Source organism: Crinia signifera, chromosome 7 (assembly GCF_055691185.1).
Source record: "Crinia signifera chromosome 7, ASM5569118v1, whole genome shotgun sequence".
Lineage (NCBI taxonomy): Eukaryota > Metazoa > Chordata > Amphibia > Anura > Myobatrachidae > Crinia > Crinia signifera.
The window spans coordinates 55,276,992-55,302,354 of NC_139223.1; the positions used below are offsets into that span (position 1 = coordinate 55,276,992).

Sequence of the window (25,363 nt, forward strand, 5' to 3'; positions counted from 1 at the left end):
AGTGCCCAGAGTCTAATATTACTCTGTAACCGAGAAAGGAGGGGGCTGTCATGTGTCACAATATACAGTATGTGTTTCATATGCTGTTACAGTATGTTACTGTACTATTGCAAAGCTTTGCATCTTGTAAAATTTTTCCCTCCTGAGCCCATGTTCTGATGTCATTAGCCCTGCCTTTCTTCCTATCTCTGCCATTTTAACCTTCAGTTGGTTCTTGTTGAGCACCTGCCAAATTATTATCTTTTCATCTACTTTTCTGTGCATTATTACAAGAATATCAGCTTGAAATACACCCTCATCTAGATTATTCACACACGCCTCTTCAGTTGGTGTAAGTACTGGTTCAATACAGACATACACAGATGAACTGTCTTAGAAGCCTAAAGGTGGCCATACATCAGAAAGATATTGTACCCAATCATACAATCTCAATTGATTGTAAGATGGATTGTATGCAGATTGTGTGCACATCTTGTGTACAGAATCATACAATCAATCATAAGATGGATTGTATGACTGATTGTATGATGGATTGTATGCAGATTGTGTGCACATCTTGTGTACACAATCATGCAGCAGATGGATTGTATGACTGATTGTATGATGGATTGTGTGTAGATTGTGTGTCCAAAAACCACCAAGGACTGCCGGGGATTTCAAGGGAAATTGTACACAATTATGAGCGCAATCGATCTTAAGATCGATCTTTCTGATGTATGGCCAGCTTTACACCTACAGCCTGATTGTTGAGTCAGTATAAGGGCCATGACGGAGACTTCACACAGGCTTTCTTCTCTCCTTTTTCCATGTATCTGTAGAGGAAGTCATGGCCCTCATCCGGTTGTCCCCTCACCCCCCAACTTGTAAATTCATGTCCCGATATTATGATTCAAAAGTCACATAACAAACTGCAGGAAGATTTGAACTGGGACTTGGTTCAGATCATATCTCTTCATGAGATCTGGACCAAGTTTTGATTCGTTTCGGATCCACAAAATTCAGATGGATTACGATTTCTGAGGAACTGAACCACACATCTCTAAGCTGAACTACTATTTTTCATTGCCTGTACCAATCCCTACCTCAGAGCACATACAATTGAGTAGTCAAAAGTAATGCCCCAGATGGTGGGTGGGTGGTATCGCCAAGAGCACAGATCATATCTTACCCAATACGATCTGAACATTTCTACAGGGTCACAAAACAGACCACCATCCTTCTTATGTATGAACTGGAGTTTTGTGCAGTAAGTGGCTGTTTAGTAGTAAACGCCAAACATACTTCACTGGTCATGTGCTGGCTCCTAGTCTAGGAAAGCACAGCAGCCTCCTCTGTCACACAGACACACACACGGTCAGCTCTGCCATTAGTTAAGCCACAGGCTATTACCCTTTCAGCTTTCTGTAAGAAGGCTTCCCCATAAGTCCTGAAAGATTCTTCACATTTAGTTTCCCTTGCTTCTTTGTAGAGTACTCTCAAAACTGTATTTAGCTGTTCAATTTTCTTCACAACGATGTGGGGGCTTTTCAAGAAGTGCTTCAGTATGCTAAAAATATTGTAGAACTACAGACAGAAATTAAAACAGAAATGCAATAAAACTGTATGACAAAAAAATCGAGAATTTCTAAACAGATATTGTAAACCGTTTTTATAACATCTGTGAATGAAGGTCTGTATATACAGTACCATACAGCAGCTTCCAATATACCACTACAGTAGTAGTGTGGTTCATGCATGAAAGGGGTCACGACCATGATACAATGGAACAATCACCTCTCCATTGTAAGAAACACAGAGGGCTGATTAAGCCTGAAGGGGCATAAACCACTGAGGGTTCTTCACAGGTTACACAGTGCTGTTGGTCACATGAATGTTGATGAGGATGGGGGAGGGTTCTAGACAGGGTAGGAAGGGATCACGAGTTATAGTGATAGACTCTCTGTCTGAAGAAGCTGGTAAGGCACAAGCTGTATCTTATACTGTCTCTCTATCATTGCTAAATCTTTCTAAAATCTTTTCACCTTTTTTTTCCCTTTTTCTGTCCCTCTCTTTCTATCTGTGTGCAAGCCAGTGTAACATGGGGGGGTATTTTGGTTCACTCTTTCTGACAAAATCCTTCTTAGATGGACAAAACCATGTGCACTGCAGGGGAGCAGATGTAAAATGTGCAGAAAGAATTCGATTTGGGTGAGTTATTTTGTTTCTGTGCAGGGAAAATACTGTCTGCTTTATTTTTACACTGCTATATAGATCTCACTTTGAAGTAAAACCCCACCCAAATCTAATTCTCTCTGCACAAGTTACATCTGCCCCACCTGCAGTGCACATGGTTTTGTCCATCTAAGAAGGATTTTGTCAGAAAGAGTGAACCAAAATAACCCCCATAGAGACAGTTAGAGCCCAGTGTAACACACAGTCAGAGCCCAGTGTAGCACACAGTCAGAGCCCACACACAGACAGACAGAGCCCAGTGTAGCACAGAGTCAGAGCCCAGTGTAACACACAGACAGACAGAGCCCAGTGTAACACACAGACAGCTACATCATACCTCCCAACTTTTGAAGTTGGGAGGTCGGGACGTTCGCGCGGCGAAGCCGTGCGCGCTCCCGAAAAGGGGGCGTGGCCTCGAGAAAAGGGGGCGTGGCATCACGGGGTGACGCGAAATCTGGCCACGCCCCCGTTTTCGGCGCTCGTCGTAATAATGGGGCAGATGTATGAAGGGTCGTTATGGGGGAGAAGGGGTATCAGCGCACGTTATGTGCACTGATACCGCTTCTCCCCCATGTATGAAGGAGGTGAGATGCGGTAAAGGACAGGGGCGCTATGCGCCCCTGTCCATATCGGCGCTGCTATCAAAATGATAGCAGGCCGAATGTATGAACGGTCAGCATCGCTGACCGTTCCGCACGAAGCCTGCTTTGGCTTCGCCAGCATCAGGCTGGCGAAGCCCTATCTAAACAGCAGGGACAGCACTGTCCCTGCTGTTAGGTCTGGGCTGCGCTGGGGATCTTGCGTGAACAGCGAGATCCCGCGCATGCCCAGTGCGGCCGGCCGGGGGACAGGAGATAGCGCATCAGTATTAACTGATGCGCTATCTCCAGAAAGGGACATCGCCGGAGTGGGGAGTTAACGCTCCCCCGCTTCGGCAGACAAGATGTTAATACATCTTGTCGATGTCCCTTCCTGCTTCGCCTCGCTATTGAGGCGAAGCAGGAAGTATCATAGCGGCGCGATAAGCGCTGCTATGATACATCTGCCCCATTATCGTGGTTTATATCTCCCAACCGTCTCGGGAAGCCGGGACTGCGGTAAGCAGTACCGGGACGACGGGACATCGGCCGTAAATCGTGAATGTCCCGCCGAATCCGGGACGGTTGGGAGGTATGGCTACATTAGGCTAATTTACTGCATCTTTAATTACTGAATCTATAGTTAAAAGTACAGCAAAGCCCAGCAAATACAGATCTAATGAAATGAAAGAATGCACTGCCTAGCCAAAGTCTATGTGTGGGGTGTCTGTGAGTGAGCATGTGTGCTCATGCTGCTCACCTTTCTGTGATACTATCACTATACTATTAGTCCAGATGCCCAAACACTTATTGCTGCTGCTTCTGGTACTGAGTCCTGAGCATACTGCTGGGCTAAATCTTCTGCTGGGACCTTTGTAGGAGCTTCTGCAGCAGCCATGTTATTCAGCTCTCATGCAATACACAGGAGGCAGTACATGATTGCTGCCACAGGTGGCAGTGCTGAGCTCAGACATGGTCTGGACTCTGCGGATCTACATTATACTGATGACTCATGAGTCATGCAAATAGTTCAGTAGTTCAGTTAGTTCACTTCCTACAGATCCCTAAACAAATCTCTGACTCATACAGCCATAATGAGACTGTACAGTGCCTCTGGGCTGCCATGTGTGGCACTGCCGTGCTCAGGCACATGTATTGTGTGTATGGAGCAGAACTATAGTATGCACTGCCATGCTGCCTTCATATTAGGTCACGAGCTACACTCCCAAGCATGTATAGTATGTTATATACTGTAGCTCTGTTTACTCCACAGGAAAAAAGAGGGATATGTATGAACCTTCATAATACATAAAGTGGAGCAGTTTCCCCTAGCAGCCGATCGGCTTAGGTCACATTTAGGCTGTGGAAGATAAATGACAGAAACTGACTAGATATTTTGCAAACTCTTTACTTTATCTCTCTCTAAAGTCAGTTACATTGGGGAAAAGGGACATGTTAAATACTGTATTTTAAAAGCAAAAAATAATGACAGTATATTACTCTGAATTTGGGTATTTTACTTGCATATTATGGAAGTTAAAATAATAACCAAAATGGGATAAATATTGCAGAGCTAAGCAATGAATATGTCCCTATAGTGCCGATTTCGCACTGCCTAAACGTTTTTACAAAGCTGTATTTTAAGTCGGTATTCAAGACAGGTCGGAGCCTTGACATTGCAGCAGATTGCCGCTTTGAATGCCATTTGAATACCATTCACATCAATCAACCCGTTTGATCCCCTCAACAAGTTTCAAGGCAGAAGGCAGGGGACGGGTCTGTAGTCTGATGGTTTTTTTTTTGCTAAATACCGTTTCGAGCCATTCTCACTGCATAAAAAATGGCCCTAAAACAAGTAGGACCGTTTTGAAATATCGGTTATCTTTCACCGGTAAATCAACTCTGGCACTTTCCGGTTGCCTTAAACGTGTTTAAATTGTGAAACAACGGCAATATACCGTTTTACAAGTGCAGTGTGAAGGGGGTATAAGGGTGCTGTATAATTTACTGCTTCTAAAATAGGTTTAATAAATCAGATTATTTCCCATCTGATCATTCTAACAAGAATATTACTCCTCCAATGAGCTAGTATTAGAAATCCCTGTGTAATAATGTAGTCTGGTTCATCTAGTTCTAATCACTCCTCTCAGTCTCTGATGGAATAATGAGCCGGACGGACTGCCGTATGTATGCTCGAGTGTAGGTCGTCCCGAATATAAGCCTAAGCACCTAAGTCTACATAAAAAAACTGGGAAAGCTTATTGACTCGAGTGGGACCCTCACTTGAGTATAAGCCGAGACGGGCATTTTCAGCATAAAAAAATGTTCTCAAAAAGTGAGCTTATACTCGAGTATATATATATGGTAGTCTTCTGAGCTAATCTTTTGGGTGAACTAGATCATAATGAAATAGTCATAAAATTAACTAGATTTCCCATCACTAAGGGGTAGGCCGCGGCAATGGCGCCAGGACCTCCTGGCAGCCTGGGGGGTCGGGCAGAGCTAGTGCCCATGGCGCAACTACCTCGGGGTGCGGCAGGGCCGCCTGGATGATACCACTGCCCAGTCCCCTCCATTGCAGACACCGGGTGTGCGGGAGGTGCAGCATCCTGGCGTGATGGTCAACGCCATGAGGCAGGCTTCGACCCCCATATGGGGCACCACCATATTATATAGTGAGGCCGTTAGAGGCAGGGGGCGGGGTACTCCTGCCACGAGCACTGCACACCCCTCTGGCATTCCCAGACTGGCCTGCGGGGTGACGTGTGACAGGGATGTAGGGCTGGTAGTGCAGGCTACTGGGGACGGCCACCCCCCCTATTGTGGGACCCCCAGTCACTCCTGTCCATCCCCGGGGACATGCCTCCTGCAGGACCAGCCAGACGACAATGGCTGCGGAGGACCAGGCTGGTCCCTCAGTGCAGCGCTAAAGGGGGGTCTAGGGTAGTTCCCGAAAATACTTCCCCTCTGTTGGCTGACGCGGTGTAGGGCCCCTGCCACCTACTTCCTGTAAGGGAGTACAGCAGTTTATGGCCCTTCTGAATTCCTTCATGGTCCGCATGTCTGGGCTTTCCCCTACTGGGGCTCTGCCAGCTCCCAACCCTGCCATTTTGCCTGCCCCTGCTGAGCTGCCTGGGGTTACAGCCTCTTCACAGGTGGCGCCCGTAATTGTGTCCCCAACAAGTGCCGTGGCATGGGAGCTCAGGCCGTTTGCCACTTAGGCCTCGCAGGGCGGGCCAGCTCCTCCTCTTGCGGTTGTTCCTGGAACCTCGGCTGTAGGGACCCCTGGCATGTCCACAGCGGTGAGCCTCATGCCGGCGGCAGGCACTTCAGGTGATTAGCCTGGAATGGAGGGGCTAGCTATGTGGGCTATCGTGCCCAGGACACTGTGGTGCTATCAGGAAGGATGGCACGAGGGGGAACAGTTTAGGCTGTCTGCCCCTCATGCAGGTAAGACACCTGGTGCGGCTATGGTGGCCTTTGTCTGGAGTTTGTACTCCTTGGGGTGTTGTTGCCTCAGTACGCAGGATGCTGGCAGGGGTGTCTTTCTTTTTGTCTCTGCATAGGAGGGCGGACCCGTCCCGGTCTTTTCTGGTATCCAGTGCGTTGCGTGGATGGCTGCGCGCCTCGCCGGCACTCCCAGACTGCAGGCGACCAATTGATTTGACATTGCTCCCAGCCTTGCTGGGTGCCCTGCGGGACATTTGCTGGCCTGACTATGAGGTCCTGTTGTTCCGAATGGCGTATGCAATGGCTTATCATGGTGCCTTCAGGTTTGGGGAGCTGGTGGCGCTGTCAAAGCGAATGCCCTCACCACTGACCGTGGATGACCTGGTGGTCCATGTGGATTCGGTGCTATGTCACCTGCGCCGTTCCAAGACTAGCCAGGCTGGTAGGGGGCGGTAGCTGTCTTTACTCCCATGTGCGGTGGAAGGGGTGTGCCCCATGGCGTTGGTTACGGCCTTCGTGCAGGTGCACCCAGACCTACCTGGTGCATGGCTGATGCATGATGATGGGTCACCGCTCACCAAGTATCCGTTTTGCCACGGATTGGGACGGACGCTGGAGGCCACGGGTCTCGATCCAAAGGAATTTGGGTAGCATTCCTTTCGGATTGGGGCTGCTACCTCGGCGGCTGCGGAGGGCCGCTCCGATTCAGGGATTCAGTCTCTGGGTCGATGACGCTCGGCAGCATTCCGTAGGTACATTCGTCCGACTTTATCTATCACTGCTCACCATGGTCGACTGGACTCATAAGCGCTCGCCAACTTCCAGTGGGGGCCTTGAGGTGTGTTTTCGCATCCGCCCGGGGGCACAATTTGGCTTCAATTACAATCTGACATGGCGTACCTGTTAGTCTACTCCGGGCGGTGTGTTTTGTGCCTCAAGAGCTGGTCGGCCACGGTTTTCTCTTCCCTCTCCCTCTCTCTAACCTGGTTGGTGTGTGTGTGCTTGTTGCAGTTGGGTCTCCTGCTAACTAACCTCTTGTGTGCATATTTTAATTCGACGGGACGTTAAGTCCGGGTGGATGTTGGGCCATTCCTTTGTGAACTGGGCCTCGCAGGTGGATCTTGCCTCTGATGTATGCATGTTCCCACAAGCTGGGGAGGTTAGGTGGCTAGGAGTACGGGGTATGAGGTGGTGTGCGCTGCAGGCTCAGCTGATGCGGGCCATGAAGCAGTTTGGGGTCCCGGAGGTCGTTATATTCCACTTAGGCGGGAATGACCTTGGGCGAGGATCCGCTCTGGAGCTGCGCTCCGTGATTATCCGGGACCTCCACATCATTGCCCAATTTTTGCCATCTTGTGTGTTAGTGTGGTCCTCCATGATCTCAAGGAGAGTTTGGAGGAACGCTAGATTGTGCCCCCGCCTGGAGCGTTCACATAAGAAGGTGAACGCTGCGGTTGAGAGATACCTGCTAGTTAACGGCGGGGGTGTCATTCGCCATGACGCCATCGACTTCCAGCGTCCAGAGCTGTACAGGAGCGATGGCGTTCAGTTGAGCACAGAGGGAGTGGCTCTGTTTTTAGGCGACATTTTTATCTTCAAGGTGCTGAGCGTTATTAGTGGTGGCGGTGGCTGCGGCCTAGGCCCTGGCTGTGGCGGTAAAGAACGGTCATTCTTTAAGAACTCTGTAAGTGTGTAGGTAGTGGGGTGCACTCTCCCTCGACATCGATTGTCATGGGCCATGCTTTTGTCCGGGGGGTGGCCGTCACCACCAGGCCGGGTGGCTGACCAGGGAGAGTGATCACCAGCAATGTATGTATGTATGCATAGTGATCTTTAACCCCACCTTTCCTATAGTGACCGTTCTTTAGTGCCGCCACCATTTTATAGTCATAGTGTTAGTTGTCAAAATAAATTTGACATTCTTTTGAAACGCCAGCACTTTGTGTCCGTGTCTTATTTTAGGTTAAGTTATTTAAGTTTAGAGTTAAGGTTGTGTTTAGGTTTGTCAACAGACAAGGTATAAACTGGGAGGATACCCGATGGTGAGTTTAAGAAACACAGAGGGCTGATTAAACCTGAAGGGGCATAAACCACTGAGGGTTCTTCACAGGTTACACAGTGCTGTTGGTCACATGAATGTTGATGAGGATGGGCACAAGGCCTATCAGAGCAGGGGGAGGGTTCTAGACAGGGTAGGAAGGGATCACGAGTTATAGTGATAGACTCTGTCTGAAGAAGCCCCACCCACCCTGCCCTCTTTCTCTTCTTCTCCGGCGGCGGTAAAGAACGGTCATTCTTTAAGAACTCTGTGTGTGTGTGTAGGTAGTGGGGTGCACTCTCCCTCGACATCGATTGTCATGGGCCATGCTTTTGTCCGGGGGGTGGCCATCACCACCAGGCCGGGTGGCTGACCAGGGAGAGTGATCACCAGCGATGTATGTATGCATAGTGATCTTTAACCCCACCTTTCCTATAGTGACCGTCAATGTTCCCTCTAATTTGGGATGTATCAATTCGCTTTCTGGCACAGGGCACCAAAAAGTCTAAGGGCCAGATGCAGTATGCTTCTAAAGTGATAAAATGGAGAGTGATAAACAACCAACCAATCAGCTCCTGCCTGACATTTTTCAAACAGAGTCTGTGACATGGCACGTAGGAGCTGATTGGCTGGCTGTTTATCACTCTCCATTTTATCACTTTTGAAGCTTAGTACATCTGGCCCTAGTTATGGCTCTGATCATTGTAGCTCTCTGTGGAATGCAGCATCGACCACTGGGGCATGTGACCATAATGTAACACAACACATGTTATCTATACAGAAAGGTAGGCTGCTCTCCCTGGAGTACAAACAAGCATACAGTATTTAAAATACCATTAATACCATTCACAAATATAAAAATGTGTAGTTCAGAGGAGCTTATCAGAATTAAAAATAATTATTATTTATTGGAAGACACCAAAAGACACCATGGTGCCTAACGATCAGTAACACAATTCTTATCATACGCAACTATGATTGCACTTGAAAAGAGAATGAGTACACATGAAGCTATCCTATCTTTTAAACAGAGGAGTATCACATGAATCTGACTGATCTATGCAATGCTGCCGGGATGTATGTATTTTCGGCTGATCTTAGTAAATTTACCCCATACAGTCACAGCGATGCGGCCCACAGCCCTACAGCCCCACACCCTAACCCACTGGCGTCCTGTGTGAAATAGTGCCCAAATCACTGTGTTAGGGATTTTAATAGAAACCTGTGCAGGTGAGTTCTGATGCCGGGAAGATGCTGTTTTGCCTTGTCCGAGCCTGGCAGGAAAATCTAAGCCAAGGATTGGAAATCCTCAGAAGTGGCAAGTTCGGTTTTCTGAAAATCGGACCCGCATATCCCCTCAAGTTATTTTATTGTTTTATTTGTTTTGTTTTTGTAAATGGATACTATACCTTAATAGGAAGGGAACCAGTGAGAATAACTATGTCATCTATTATGTTCACCATCTTCAGGAAAGTTGGGTTATCGTAGTCAAAACGTCTCCCAAATAGAATCCAAAAAGTGATGTTTGGGGGAGCGCTATATAACACTTTTTTCTCAAACGGTTGACCTGGAATGAAACACACAAAGTTATTAACAGTAGTTCAATTCAAATAATGCTTTTGTCCAGGAGCAGGGCAATTTATTTTGGTTTCCATTTATATTTATGGCTTACAAATGATTCTTCTCTGTTATTGGACAGTCTTAAATAAATCAACGCAATCATAAAATAGTAGTGAATTTGCATTTAACCACATCCCTTGAACGAAGGCAAAACATACAATTTAAGACCTAAAATTTATACTTATAGACCATGTACTAAAGAGGGGTGGTGACCGAGATATGCTCCTTTTAAAAAAGGAAAGTGAGTGGATCCACTGGTTGCAGACGGTGTACCCACATGGACTCAATGAACGTCTAAATTGGACAGTATTTCTATAATGATTGCAAACTATTAATAATTGTCATAAAGCAAGCCTGTGATTGATAGGTGTCTATCAAGGGATACTCAGTGGTAGATATTGAGAACACTGTTAGGGTACTATGAGGTTATTGTAGGTTTGTTTTAAAAATGTTTTATATTTTGTATAAAATGTTGCAATCTTCAATAAAGAAGCATTGTAGGTCTAAGTTTATTATGCTATTACTGAGCCTGTAATATTGAGTATACTATGTAGTCCAATTTGCTACTATGTTATTTTGATTGCTATAATTAATGTGTCAGCTTGTCTAGAGTGCGCCGTTTCGATGCTGCGAGGTGGCTGGGGACGGAATCACAGAGAGTGGCGGGTTGCCATGTCAATAGGCTAGCAGTAATGACGTCAGTGGAGGTGGACGATGACTGATATGGAAGCCGGACTGCCACCACACCCAGCCGCCCCCCCCCCCCCCCCCCCCCCAGCGTGGAACAGGTAAGTATTTACATTCAGTTACCCCATACTGTGGGTTTGATGTATAATTTTTCCAATACCCATTACCTTGATAAAAATACCAGAGAGGTATTGAAACGTTGGTGATACAATGGAGTGTTGGCTGAATATGCTGTAACTTAGAAATACAACATTTAAAACGAGCCCTGGAGTGACGCAGTCTTTCTTCAACTAATGCATATCTCTGCTCTAGGCACCTGGGTGAAATACACTTTATAGAGGGAGTGCTGTTTCGCACCACCTGCAAATATATATATACAGTATATATATATATATATATATATATATATATATATTTATCTTCCCACAATAGTGCAATCCAGCACCCTATGTAGTTAAATGGGAATTCCAGTCTCTCTTTACTTTACAGTTCATACACACAAGATTTCTTAAACTTGAAACATTTATTAAAACAATATTTAAAACAATTTTTCCGTGTCAGATTCTTGTAAGAGGTGGTTTTTTCACAAGATTATGGATGAAACATAAACCCTTGAAAAAGCTGAACAGCGAAACGTGTTGGTGTACTAGACCCCCACCCACACCGCAGAATTACCTGTGGCACTCCACATCATTTCGATCGGCAGGACATCTATGCGGCATTATAACCATTTACCACCACCAAAGGAATACCATCATTGGGAAAGTACCACAAGGCCTGAGATCTTCCTCCAGCAGCAATTTACCACCAGAGCTCAACCACACACTAGTGAGGACACCAGGACCTAAGTTCCGGAAAATACCCCGACAAGTGGTGAGAACATTGTTCAAAAAATTATTGCCCATCAGCACTGCCTATAAACTTTTTGAAAGGGACACAAAAACCATTGCAACAGAATTATCTGCCTAAGGGGACATTGATATCATGTTCTAAGGAATCCTTTTGCATATTTTTATCCTTCTTTTTTAAAAAGGTAAATTACATAACACTTGTTGTGTGTTTTAATAAAACTGTAATCTTTATTCATCACCCCATTGCACGTGTATTTTCCCTCCACCACAGCGCTGCTTCTTGTATGTACTTGTCCTGCCATATGCGTAGTCAGAGTAGTTACTGGCATTTTTAGGGGAGTGTGTGAGTCTTCAAGTATAGATACTCAGGTTTCCACTTCACCAACTTGTTCTCTGACCCTCTGAACTTCGTGTCTCAGCATTGACAGGTCAGATGGACTTGGCCAATTTTATCTGCCAGTTTTGTTTCACAAGAAGTAATCGCTTCAAGTACTTGCTGAAATGTAATCTCAGGTGAGCAGGGGATTCAGCAGATATTAATTGGGATGTCTCCAACACGTGACCGATATTCAGCTGCCTGATAGCAGCGTATTGTAACGGCACCGGAGAGACTCACCCACGCAAGGGTGCCTCCAGAGTCACTCACTGCGCCGCCGAGTCCCAGCAGAAGCTGCCGCAGGAGGAGTGCAGAGGAGTACAAGCCCCCTCAGCCGGAGCAAGCCGCCGCTAGCAGCAGGGAACCTTTGGCCGGAAGTCGCCGCACCCAATTCCTGCTTTTTCACATATCAATTGGTAGGCTGCCTATTACCCCTCAGATTCCCTGTTGGAGGAAACCACAAAAGAACATACAGGGCAATGGGGGTCTGGCACCCAGAGGCGTAGCTAGGGCGGAGCACAAGCTCCGGGCGCAGACGTGTCACCTGGCGCTGGAGCCGTGCACTCTGCCGCCGGCTCCCCCGCCCTGCTCGCCTGCTCCCCCGCCCAGACACTCCTAGCATCCACCGGCAACCCCCCGCCCCACAGACTCCTCGCTGTGCTCGGCGTTGGAGTCCGCTGCTATTTTCAATTAAAGTTCACCCACTGTACCGTTAGCCAATAGGCGCTTGTGGTCCAGTAGCCAATCAGAAGCAGCATTGGCTGCTAGACTGCGAGCACCTATTGGCTAGCGGTCCAGGCAGCAGGAGACTTGAGCTCTGGGGCTGGGAGGCTCAGCTGCACACAGAGGGGAGCAGATCCAGCTTGATCAAGTCGGCGGCAGATCCAGCTTGATCAATTCGCACAAACCCCTCACACACAGCGTGATCATATCAAAAGTCCATGTGAGTGTTTATTTAAATCTGAATGTTACTGGGACAAGGGCTCTTATTCTGATCGGTGCGGACATATCCGCGTGCGTTCGGGCCGCCGATGTTTTGTGTCTGCGCATGTGCAGAGGCGTCTCTGCGCATGTGCGAGCGGGGCGTACGGCCAAATCCTGCATGATATGTGAACACTCCGAACAGGGGGTGGAGAGGGGCGTGAAGGGCTGTTTGGGCTCATTACCATATGCATACGCCCCGCGTTTCATGGGCGTTCCCATGAAAACGCTGGGCGTACGTATGGTAATGCGGCGGTGACGCACGTTTAGGGGGCGGATATATGACATCGCCGGATGTCAGCTGCCCGCCCAGATCCATGCTTTTGCACGGAAAAATGTCCGTGTGGTCTGAGGTTGCGGGTGCTGGTGGAGCACTCGGTCCTGCATTTGATGGTCTGCGACCATCGAATGATGGGGGAGGTTCCCTTAGATGGAGGAGGCGTATTCCGTGAAAAATACACGTGCGGTCCGTTTGGACAGCTTCTCACCGCATACGGACGGAGTTGGCGATCCGTATGGAAGGCGGGGTTTCGCACGCACGGTCCTGGCCGCATAATCGGCTCCGGCCGCACCGATCAGAATAAGGGCCAAGGTCCGGGAAGGGGTATTTTATGCAGAGAGATACAGGGTGGGGGGTTGTTTGCCCAGAGGGGAGAGTTCAATTGGGGGGCTGTTATGCATTGGGAGGGGGAAGAGGATTTATATGCCCAGAGGGCAGAGTTTAATTGGGGGGCTGTTATGCACTGGGAGGGGGGTGGGTATTTATATGGCCAGAAGGGGAGGGGGTTATATGCCTAGATGAGGGAATGTTTACCCAGAGGGGAGATTTCAATGAGGGGGGGGGGGGGGTCGCGAAACATGCCCTTGCTCTGGGCAACATGGCACGTAGCTACACCACTGCTGGCACCTACAGTATATCTAGGTCACCATTGTGGCCAATGACAGTCCATTCAAAAATACACAAATAAATGTCCAACAATGTAATTTATTAAAAACGTATAGAAAAGTATTAATTTTCCTTCCGTCTCTCATAAATTCTTTCCTTTCATCTGGTCAGGGTTAAAGAAGTACCTGACGCATTTCGTCGCCTAGAAGACTTCATCAGCAGTATAGCCTAATGTGAAATGTTGATATCACATTAATTTATTTGAAAGATTATTTGATGTCAATACGTAAACAGTTGATCATTCAGATAAGGCTATCTCATCATATTGGTAGAACAAATACGATCCTATCAGTTCAGGTATTGATGTATGTGGAATTATACTCTAATACCTCGGTATTAGTAAAACCGGACAAACTCTGAGTTTGTCCAGTTGTAATACTACCAAGGTATTATACAGTTTAACAGTAAATACATGCTGTGCATATGCACATTTCCCTTTTCAAAAATATTGGTGAGGTTTGGGTGGATGATTGTGTCCATTATTGCATGACTTACCATTATGAGACTTGATAAACGCATTCAAATATTGTAGCTCCTCAATAATTCTGTCTTCTATGGATGATTTGCCCATGCCAAGATCCCGTAGGATTGATAGAGTAAATCTTCTGGTTATTTTCCAACCTTCTCCAGTGGAAAAGAATACTCCTAGAAAAGATATAGGAAAAGCTGAGTCAGAATTTGGGCCTGGACTGAAGAAATAAAGATAACATGGCCACACTGTGTGGGTGTATGGCCACTCCAAGCTGTTAATAGTGGGAGTGGCCATGCCATGTTGGAGGTGTGGCTGAGATTGTTTAGCAGGCCTGTTCTCTGAGGCATGCCTCCATCCCTTCTCACCACTCCTCTAAATGAGAATATAAATTGTCAGTAGCCACATACTGTAAGTTAATATAAAACAGAAAATAAATATGCCTATGCTTGTACTTAACAATACTGCATATGGGGCTTATTCAGCATGGATTGCTAATTACAGAATACGCCGTTGACTGCGAGAAGACTGTAAGAAAAAAAAATGCAAAATGTGTGCCAATATACCAATGATTTACAAACTTACCATGGTTGTGCTGAAAGTCCTCAGCAATACGGATAGGTCCACGTTCTCCAAAATCATAGTTGGCTTTCAACAGGGCTTCTCTATTGGCTTCATATCCAACCAGAACCACACCTTTCATAGACCCAAAGTGGAAGGTGTAGAATGTGCCGTATTTTTTTGCAAGCTGGAAAACAGTTTTAATAAAATGCTATCAAAGGAACCAATTTATTTAGCGGAACTTAGTAAAACATAATACATTATTGCATATCTTACAATACAGTGCACAGGACTATAATGTGTTTTGTTCAGTGCATTGCTGTTATTGATCTAGTACATTGTCAAGTCTGAAACTAGGATTTCCATCTCCCGGGGCAAGATAATAATTTGGTCAATGCCCTCCCAATTAAAAAAGTGTATATTGACAGGGATGCATGGGTACAAATATCCTCCAAATCTCCCCATCGGTGGAAGCAGACCCCTTTAGACTCATCGGAGGCTAAGGGGCCATCTGCATTGCTTTTTGGCACCTTTGCCCTGCCCTTAGTTGCAGCGGAATACGGTCATTGGGTCACCAGCATGATGGTAGACAAGCATTAGGTCGACACCATTAGGTCGACATGCATTTAGGTGGACATGACTTAAGGTAGACATGCAGGAAGGTAGATATGACTTAAGGTCGACAGGGTCATTAGGTTGACATGGGTAAGGTAGAAACGGTCATTCGGTCGACATGGTTTTTTTTATACTGTTCTTTGAGCGAAAATGTGCCGACAGGTGTTATTTCATGCCCTACCATCCACATAAAATAGTGCCCGTAGCATGTTGAACGTAGCGAGCCATGCGAGGGAACGCGGGGCTACGTTTTGGTCTCCATGTCGACATAACATGTGCCAACAGGTGGTATTTCATGCCCCACCATCCACTAGGGTGTGGTGGGAGAATAAAATAGTGTGCCTAGCGCAGTGAGGCACCGTGCCCGCAGAATGGTGCGGGGACGCGGTGCTACGTTTTAGTGGTTATGTTGACTGTGTTGACATTCCGGTTAAAAAAAAGAAAAGAAAAACATGTCGACTTTTTCAATGTCAAACTTACCCATGTTGACCTAATGACCTTGTCGACCTTACCCCTGTCGACCCAATGACCTGTCGACAGTCATGTCTACCTTCCTGCATGTTGACCTTAACGCATGTCGACCTAAATGCATGTTGACCTAATGGTGTCGACCTAATGCTTGTCTACCATAATGCTGGTGACCTAATGATCCATACCCGCTGCAGCCCTGACATTTTTATGCATGTACTGTATTCTTATACTTTATTCACATAAATACAATTATATGGTTTAACAATGACTTTCTATCTATAAAAGGATGGGTTCCCTTTAACACAATTCTTACTCAATATTGTCCTACGTAACATTTTCTACTTTTTCCAAAAAAAAAAATACAGCAATTGACTTGGCTAAAACATACAGCAATTGACTTGGCTAAAATAGAAGTATTTCATATGGCCTAATATAGCCAGGCAAAGCTGGAAGTACATTCCCACCCCCACGCAAGAAAGTCGCATCAAATATGTTATTGTAATTGCCAAGGACAAATTCAAAGTAAATAAGGATAAATATTACAATATGTGTAAATGGCGGACAAAATCTGTTTCATATGTAATGCCAAAATGTGATGTATTGAGGTGCGGTTTGGATTTCAAAATGTACTGTCTGTCTTGAACAAACAAAAGGCCTAATTCAGACTTGATTGCAGGGCAAATTTGTTCTCAAAATGGCAAAACCATGCTGTACTGCAGGTGGGGCAGATGTAACAAGTGCAGAGAGAGTTAGATTTGGGTGGGGTGTGTTGAAACTGAAATCTAAATTGCAGTTTAATAATAAAGTTGGTGCCGGACAGTTTCCTGACAGTTGGAATCCCGACAGTCATTACCCCGACATCGGGATCTCGACAGTCAAAACCCCGACACTCGGGGTCCCGATGGCCACTGGCTATTCTCCCTTGTGGGGCCCACGACCGCCATAGAAGGAGAATAGAATAGGTGGCGAGCGTAGCGAGTCACCGTGCCCGCAAGGGGCTTTGTTGCGCTCGCCATACTGTCTGAGTCCGGCCAGACGGGATCCCGACGTCGGGCTGACTGTCAGGATTCCGACGTCGGGCTGACTGTCGGGATCCCGACTGTCGGGACCATATACCACACCCTAATAAAGCAGCCAGTATTTACCCTGCACAGAAACAAAATAACCCTAACCCCCACACACCTTCAGGATACCACCATCACCCCATCAGAAACTGGCAGTCAGGAGAACCAGAAGAGACGGATATATTATTATATTATCTGGGAGAGTTACTACTATCATATGCTGCACGGTTCCCCACTATACTGATATGGCACTCACGGTACCCCACTATACTGACATGACACTCACGGTACCCCACTATACTGACATGGCACTCACGGTACCCCACTATACTGACATGGCACTCATGGTACCCCACTATACTAACATGGCACTCATGGTACCCCACTATACTGACATGACACTCACGGTACCCCACTATACTGACATGACACTCACGGTACCCCACTATACTGACATGGCACTCATGGTACCCCACTATACTGATATGGCACTCACGGTACCCCACTATACTGACATGGGGCTCATCTTTTGATATCTGAGGAGACGGGTCAATAAGACTTTAGTGAATTGTGCTGAGGGAGGATTCACCATTTACTACACCTGGGCTGCACCTCTCTATGTAGAGGATGGTTTCCTATTGACTTCAGATTAACCAACATATTTTTGCATACTGTATGCCAGAGTGATCGTGTATGTTGTTGCACATTAAGAACACCCATTCTACAGTCACATTGGGACTTTGCATATACATTATTCTAGATAAATCCGGACAATACTGACTTTTTGTGGATACATTATTACTCCATACACATACTCTCTACCCCAGTGAACAGCAATATGTATGCCTTTTACACCCGTATAGAGGCTGGTAACACTGCTAAGCATGACCCTCTACCACTACATTCCCCTGGGGGCAGGGGCCAATTTAGGCGTCAGGCCACCACTTGCCCCCCCATCATGTCACTACCCCCTTCATGTTGGGGCCTCCCGACTGTCAAAGCAGCACCAACCTCACCCCCCTACACCCCCACAATTTGATGACCATTTCCCGCACCTCCCTCACCAGTTACAAAATTTGTCACATCATTTTAAATGACAAAAGAGCAACAGGGGGTTATTCTGATTTGTATACAGCAGGGGGTTATTCTGATTTGTAGGCAGCAGGGCTGCGTTTGCACGGGGACCAATATTTTTGTTCTGCACATGTGCATTTCTGCATTTCCACAGGCTGCTTGTGGGGTACCAGGACAGTGATGGGGGTGGGGGCGGAGAGGGGTGCGACCAGCATTTGATGGGTGTTACCATGAGAACACTGCACGTTCTCATGCTAACAAGGCCATTACGCGGGTGGCGGGCAGCTGACATCACCGGATGTCAGCTCAGCGCCCATTTCCTGGACAGCTCAGGATGGGTTACAGGGCTCAATAAAGGGGACCCCCCCCCCAGGCTTCAACCTTCCAGGGCTGAAGCCCGGTGCTGTCCCCGGCATCCCTAGGCAGTGGATGCCAGGCTGATATGCGTAAAATGAAATAAAAACCATTGCTTTTTACAATCGAACTACAGGTCTCCCCCGCATGCTGGAACTTGGCGAACCCAGTCTGTGGGACATTATTGGGCCCCCTTGGACTTGTAGTACACCTGTAAAAAGAATGTTCAAATAAAAACACACATACAGTACACATAGAACAGTAAAGCTTTAACACACACACACACACACACAATAATTTTACACCAGTATACTTATTATTCCAGGCTCCACAGGTGTCCCCTGCACCTAACCCCACACTGACCCCCACACACATGTCTAAAAATCGCACATTTTCGTTTCATTTCCTTTCTGAAATTAGCACTAAATCTCATGCAAATTCTAATTTTGTCTAAAAATGTGCATCCTATTAAATATGTGAGTTGCTTACAAAATTGCACATTTTACATGTGTGGTTTTAAAACTCACGAAAAAATTGCATCCTATTAATCTTACCTGTTGTGTCCACCCTGATGGGGGTTTGTACAGTATGTTTGTTGTGTTGTGACAGTGAATACATTACGTATAAAGATTTTTCTCAATTTCTTACTCTCTGCAGCAATGCAATGCAGGTTCTCTTTTCTTGGGCCCAGGCCTATCCAAGGGTCAAGGCGAGAGCAGGGGCCCCACTACACAGCCCCTCCTCCCCCTACCATTGTATGGAAAATTTGGGACGGAGAGAGAGACCTGGCTGTTACATCAGCAGCATCTCTCCCCAGAACAGCACACAGCAAAAGCTGAGGCAAAAGCATCTAATCAGTCCTCTCTACCCTTGCATCATGTGGGGAAGCAACCACACCTGTCCATCGCTTCCTTTTCCAACACTACCGCCCACTGCTCCTTATTGACATTAAACCACAACATTTAATTCCTCAAATATTACACCACACTATATTGCTGATTACTTGCATTAATCACTTAGTAGTGCCCTTTATACATGTTATGCCACACTGTAATAAGGAAACAGTGGAGAGCCCACCTAGGGTGTAGAAGGGGTCTGGGGGGGGGGCACTCAGCAGGAGTAGCCTCTCAGCAGCTGCTGAAAACAGGGTAGTTAATCCTGTATATAATAACAGAAAAAAAGGAAAGGTAGCAGTGCTAAAAACAATTAATAAAGAATTGGATGATCTTTACAATATTAACGATTTAATATAAACATATATTACGCAACAATATAATAACACATAGGAAATTCTTAATTAAAAAGAAGGGTTGATAAACAACACACTAAAATAAGTGGGTTAAAAAGCCCTTATGCCACACTGAAACAGCAGTATAGGAGAGTCCGTTCCTAATATGCCCAGTATATTTAAGCTGGAAACATATTTACCGCTCCTGATCGGATAGATGAATTGGTGGTATGTATTGTCCTTGAGTTCAAGTGGTTGGCCCTGGATGGCACAAATCTACTGGAATTGATTTTGAGGACAGTTTGATAGGTACCACTTAATTAAAGAGAACATAGGCCCACTAACAGATATCAACGGTAAAAATTTTGCAGAAGATAATGAAAAAGCGGAAGTGTTAAATAAGTTCTTCTCATCAGTATTTACTAGGGGAGAGCAGTTAGTGGAAAGCACAGATACCTCAACTGGGACAAACAAACCGGACCACAATATGGTTCTCTAGACCGAGGATATCATTTTGAGGCTCAGCAAAATAAAAACTAACAAATCACCAGGGCCAGATGGTATACATCCTAGGGTACTAATGGAGTTAAGGGAGGAACTAGCGACCCCTCTATATTGCATTTTTGAAAATTCACTATCAGCAGGTATGGTACCAAAAGACTGGAGAATAGCAGAGGTAGTGCCAATATTTAAAAAAGGTAAAAGGGATGACCCTGCAAATTACAGGCCTGTGAGTTTAACATCAATAGTGGGTAAAATATTTGAAGGAATTTTAAGGGATGGTATCCTGGAATACTTAGACCTTCATAGTTTACTTAGTATTAACCAACATGGGTTTGTTAAAAATCGTTCCTGCCAGACAAATTTACTGGGCTTCTACGAGGATGTCAGCAAAAACCTTGATAATGGAAACGCAGTAGATGTGGTCTTCCTTGATTTTGCAAAAGCTTTTGATACAGTACCACACAAGAGGTTGATAAATAAAATGGTGGACCTGGGACTAGGTGCAAATATCTGTAGATGGGTAGGGAACTGGCTGTGTAATAGAGAACAAAGAGTGGTTGTGAACAGTGCAGTATCAACTATGATACCAGTACTAAGTGGAGTGCCACAGGGTTCGGTACTGGGGCCCATCTTGTTTAACATTTATATTAACGATATCGGGATGGGGATTCTCAGCGATGTATCCATCTTTGCTGATGACACAAAACTGAGTAGAGTTATTGAATCAACAGAAGATGTGAACATACTTCAAAATGATCTTAACAAACTAGATGAGTGGGCTAAAAAGTGGAAGATGAGGTTCAATGTGGATAAATGCAAGGTTATGCATCTTGGGAGACGTAACCAGTGTGCAAGTTACAACCTAAGCGGGGAGGCATTAGGTACTTCAGCACTTGAAAAGGATCTAGGAGTCCATATAGATAATAAGCTGGGGTGCAGTGTTCAATGTCACATTGCAACAAAAAAGGCCAACAGAATTCTAGCATGTATTAAAAGGGGCATGGAAACTAGGGACTCAAAAGTAATTATGCCACTGTACAAGGCATTGGTTAGACCACACCTTGAATATGGAGTACAGTTCTGGGCCCCACACTATAAAAAGGACATCATGAAATTGGAAAAAACCCAAAGAAGAGCAACAAAGCTTATTAGGGGAATGGAGAATTTAAGCTATGAGGAGAGATTAAGCAAGCTAGGACTATTTACACTAGAGAAGAGACGTTTAAGGGGGGACATGCTCAACATGTACAAATATATCAGGGGCCAATATAAGGAACTCTCAAGCACTCTTTTTACTGCAAGAAAGGAAACTAGGACACGAGGGCACGAATTTAGATTAGAGGAAAGAAAATTTCGTTCCCTCAAAAGAAAAAATTTCTTTACGGTCAGAGCAGTCAAACTTTGGAACTCTCTTCCTGGAGAGGTGGTGTTGGCAGATACAATAAATACGTTCAAAATAAGGTTGGACAAGCATTTATTGGATAAAAATATCCAGGGGTACTAATAAGAACCATATTCTGTCTTTTACAAGGGATAAGCTATTAAAACGTAGGTTGAACTAGATGGACGCAAGTCTTTATTCAGCCTGATCTACTATGTAACTATGTAACTATGTAACCACAAGTATCCGGATGGTTACCGTTTGTTTGGGAGGAGTGGTGGTCCAGAGAGTCTTTGAGTACCCCAATGATGCAATGTGGGGGTCAGTTGAGGTGCAATCCTCTGCTGGGCTGGTTCGAAATTCAATCCAAAGTTTTAAAAGGTGGCAAGATGGGCAACAGTACAGCTGACGCGTTTCACTTCTCACAGGGAGAGTTATATGTGTAACATGTGTTCAGAATGCAAAACCTTTTGAAAAAAAAAAAAAAAACGTTTTGCAGTACTGTTGCCCATCTTGCCACCTTTTAAAACTTTGGATTTGGACATCGAATCAATGCTGCAGTGAACACATTAGATTTGCACTATTTTTATTTGATTTGCACTATATAGTAGGCTGCGAAGACCATTTTTCTATTTGACTTACACTACACAGGAGCGCGCATTGGCATTGAATCCGCATCGAATGTAGAAAAACCATTTGATATCCATTCGATTTTCTATTCGATTTTGCTTATAGAATATATCACCGTGTCTATGCTCTATAAAACCTAACCAAAGTGCTAATGTCAACATATTTTCCAGATGTCTCAGCATTTTAACCATATCAACATCCTAACTATCGACATTCCTAATGAATGTTGACACAGTGACCATTGGATTCCTGACTATATACCCAATACACAATCTCCAGGGTCTGCAATACCACTGAAAGCATTTATATATTTATGTATACAACATAATAAAGGGATCTGAAGACAGAAAAACAGTATATAATTTGCTGTTGAACCAAACAGAAATATTTTGAGCAGTTTTGTATTTCTAAACGAATGAGAACGGTTATGCTTGAACAAGTATTGAAATAATTATTATACTTTATAAAGCAGAGACATATTACACAACATTATGCAGTGAGTGGAACATAATACAAATAAAGTTCGTACAATGACAGAAGACAGAAGAGATAACAGCCCTGCTCTGAGCAGCCTAGGCATAGCAAAGGAAATAGAATCGGACCCTTTAAAGAAATGGTCACCTGGGATACTGTCCCATGCAAATGCTACTTTTTTTCTAGACACTTATTTAGAGCAAAAGTCTATTTTACCTCCATAAGAGTGTAATCTTGTCTCTTCAAATCCAAAATGTGCATGTTCCCGATAACAGGTAAAGGAGTTGGTCCTGGGGGAAATCTATAGATGCTTTTTTTAGAAAGGTCCATAAGGATCTTTACACACATCATAACGATGGTGCATAGCAGGAACAGTGTCACTGAATCAGAATAGAAAGCCATGATGATAGTTTGTGACCTGGGTTATTAACGGATACAAAGCTTCTGTATTTTTACAGCACTGTAACAAGCTTGTGCCCATCAACAACCTAAGCTCCGCCCACTACTTCACCATTGGTTCTTCATTTAGGGCTTCCTTCAAATATTAAGACAATGATTAAACAGAGTTGGCAAAACAATTATCCTTTCTTGCTTCTCTATATATTTTCTCTAAATGAAACATTCAGGGCTCACATAATACAGGCAGATTTGTTGTAATATCTTTAAAATGGTTTAATGTCATTAGATGAAATAAATGCAAAATAAAATAAATAGAAAATTAGATTTCAAAACGCTTGGTGACATTTTTACTACTGCATTCATATATAGAGTTATATATTTATTCCTCATCAGAAATTCCTTTTACCACGATTACTTTGCAGTATAAATTGTATCCGATTCTTTTAGAACTTTTTCTTTCATTAAACACACTGTACTGTAGCTGTGTTTGTGCCTAAATTGTTCTGGCAATGCTGGAAGTACAGTATGTATTTTGTGGTTACGGTGATATGAAAATGTACTTGGAAGATTTAACTTTTACAGTAGTAAAAACATTGATTTTGGAATGTTACTCACTTGGTTGGACACTATGGGGGTTATTCTAGTTCACTCTTTCTGACAAAATCCTTCTTAGATGGACAAAACCATGTGCACTGCAGGTGGGGCAGATGTAACATGTGCAGAGAGAATTAGATTTGGGTGAATTATTTTGTTTCTCTGCAGGGTAAATACTGACTGCTTTATTTTTACACCACAATATAGATCTCACTTTGAAGTAAAACCCCACCCAAATCTAACTCTCTCTGCACATGTTACATCTGCCCCCCTGCAGTGTACATGGTTTTGTCCATCTAAGAAGGATTTTGTCAGAAAGATTGAACTAGAATAAGGCCCTATATTGCGCACACTTAAGAGTTTTTTTACAAAAACATGCTTTGGATAAAAGGTGCAGAGGATAATATGCCCGTCCTGCTCACAACGGAATCCAAAATAATGCAGGGAACTAATTAACTTGTAGATAAGGATCAGAGTTCATAAATGTACTAAATGTTATTATACACCAGCAGTGTTCTGGTAAATGGAAATATGGTACAGCTTGGTGCAGGTTCATAAACAAAATGTGAGTTGTTTAAGGTTTAAAACAACATTTATTGACAAAGGTATATTAAAATTCATACATACAAAGTGCACATGGACATTCGAAGTTCAAAACCGGATGGTATGCTTTACACACAAAGATAAAAGAATACCTCACCCTGATGTTTGGTTGCGGTGGGCTATAACTTATGCGATAAGCTCTGCGGCACCACCGCAGATGGTTTGGGGTGGAGGTCCCGGTGAGAAAAGTGCAAGTGCGTCCTTTTCAGAAAAGTGTCCAAGTGCCAAAAAGAGGTGTAATTCCACCAGCGTAATGCAGCAACGCGTTTCGGGGAGTAATCCCCTTCTTCAGGCTGTATATCACCAGCAGTGTTGGCAGGACTTAAACTAGTAATTCGACTCCACTCCAACTCCCCCTTCCTGGATACACAAATGGGTATCACATCCAGCACTTGTGGCATGTGACTCCCTAGGCTCCCCACTACAGTTGTGACCTTGGTGTTGGACTGGGGCATGAAGAGCCCACCAGGAGAATTCAGAAGCAGCGGTCCATGTGCAGGGGTGTGGCCAGTCAAAGAGAGGGCATGGCCAGCCAACACAGAGGTTTGGTTAACCAATAACTTGTTGGTCCACACTATATGCTGAGTACACATACACACTGGCTGAGGGCGACGGCAGGGCAGGGGAGCATGGGTCTCTTTAACGATGTCCTCCCACATCTGTACATGCAGGATGACAGAGAACATCATTCACGACCTGTGGTAGTGCGCGTCGCTAACAATATAGTGCACACACACACACTAGATGATATGCACGATAATATCGCTAATTATCTCGTTATCATGTATTGTGTGTACACCTTTAGAGCAGTGGCGTCACTATGGGGGTGCGGCCCTCACCCGGGTGTCACCGTTCAGTGGGGTGACACCATGTGTGCACCCCCTGTAATCATGCCAGCGCAGGATCTCACTGAGAAGAGCAGGTACAGACGGAGCAGGGCAGGCTTCTCTCACAGTTAGGTCTAAATTGAAGTGAGCTAAAGGACCTCCTGATGTCACAGGGGAGGAGAGGGGGTGGAGAGAGGAGGAGCAATGGTCCCAAATGTGCCCTCGCCACTCTTCAGGCACGGTGGCTCACTCTGCTTGCCTCCTGGTTACTAAAGGCAACCAGTGGTGGCGTGGATAGTGAATGAGTGAGCCCCCTGGCCTTGCTCCTCCCCCTAGGCGTAGAAGGTCCTTTAGCCCACTACAATTTAGCATCTACC

At 45.1% G+C, this 25,363-nt stretch overlaps 1 protein-coding gene across 1 annotated transcript in view; it reads right to left on the bottom strand.

Moving 5' to 3' along the window:
• The window catches only part of LOC146020192 (cytochrome P450 2W1-like), a 57,327-nt gene extending 34,322 nt beyond the window's left edge, over window positions 1-23,005 (bottom strand). The window contains exons 1-5 of the mRNA XM_083153125.1: window positions 22,780-23,005; window positions 14,793-14,955; window positions 14,234-14,383; window positions 9,687-9,844; window positions 1,390-1,563 (exon numbers count right to left, since the gene is read on the bottom strand). Of these exons, the coding sequence (XP_083009251.1) occupies window positions 1,390-1,563; window positions 9,687-9,844; window positions 14,234-14,383; window positions 14,793-14,955; window positions 22,780-22,965 (831 nt within the window). The 5' untranslated portion in view covers window positions 22,966-23,005. The remainder of the gene's footprint in view (window positions 1-1,389; window positions 1,564-9,686; window positions 9,845-14,233; window positions 14,384-14,792; window positions 14,956-22,779) is intronic.
• Window positions 23,006-25,363: the final 2,358 nt, after the last annotated feature.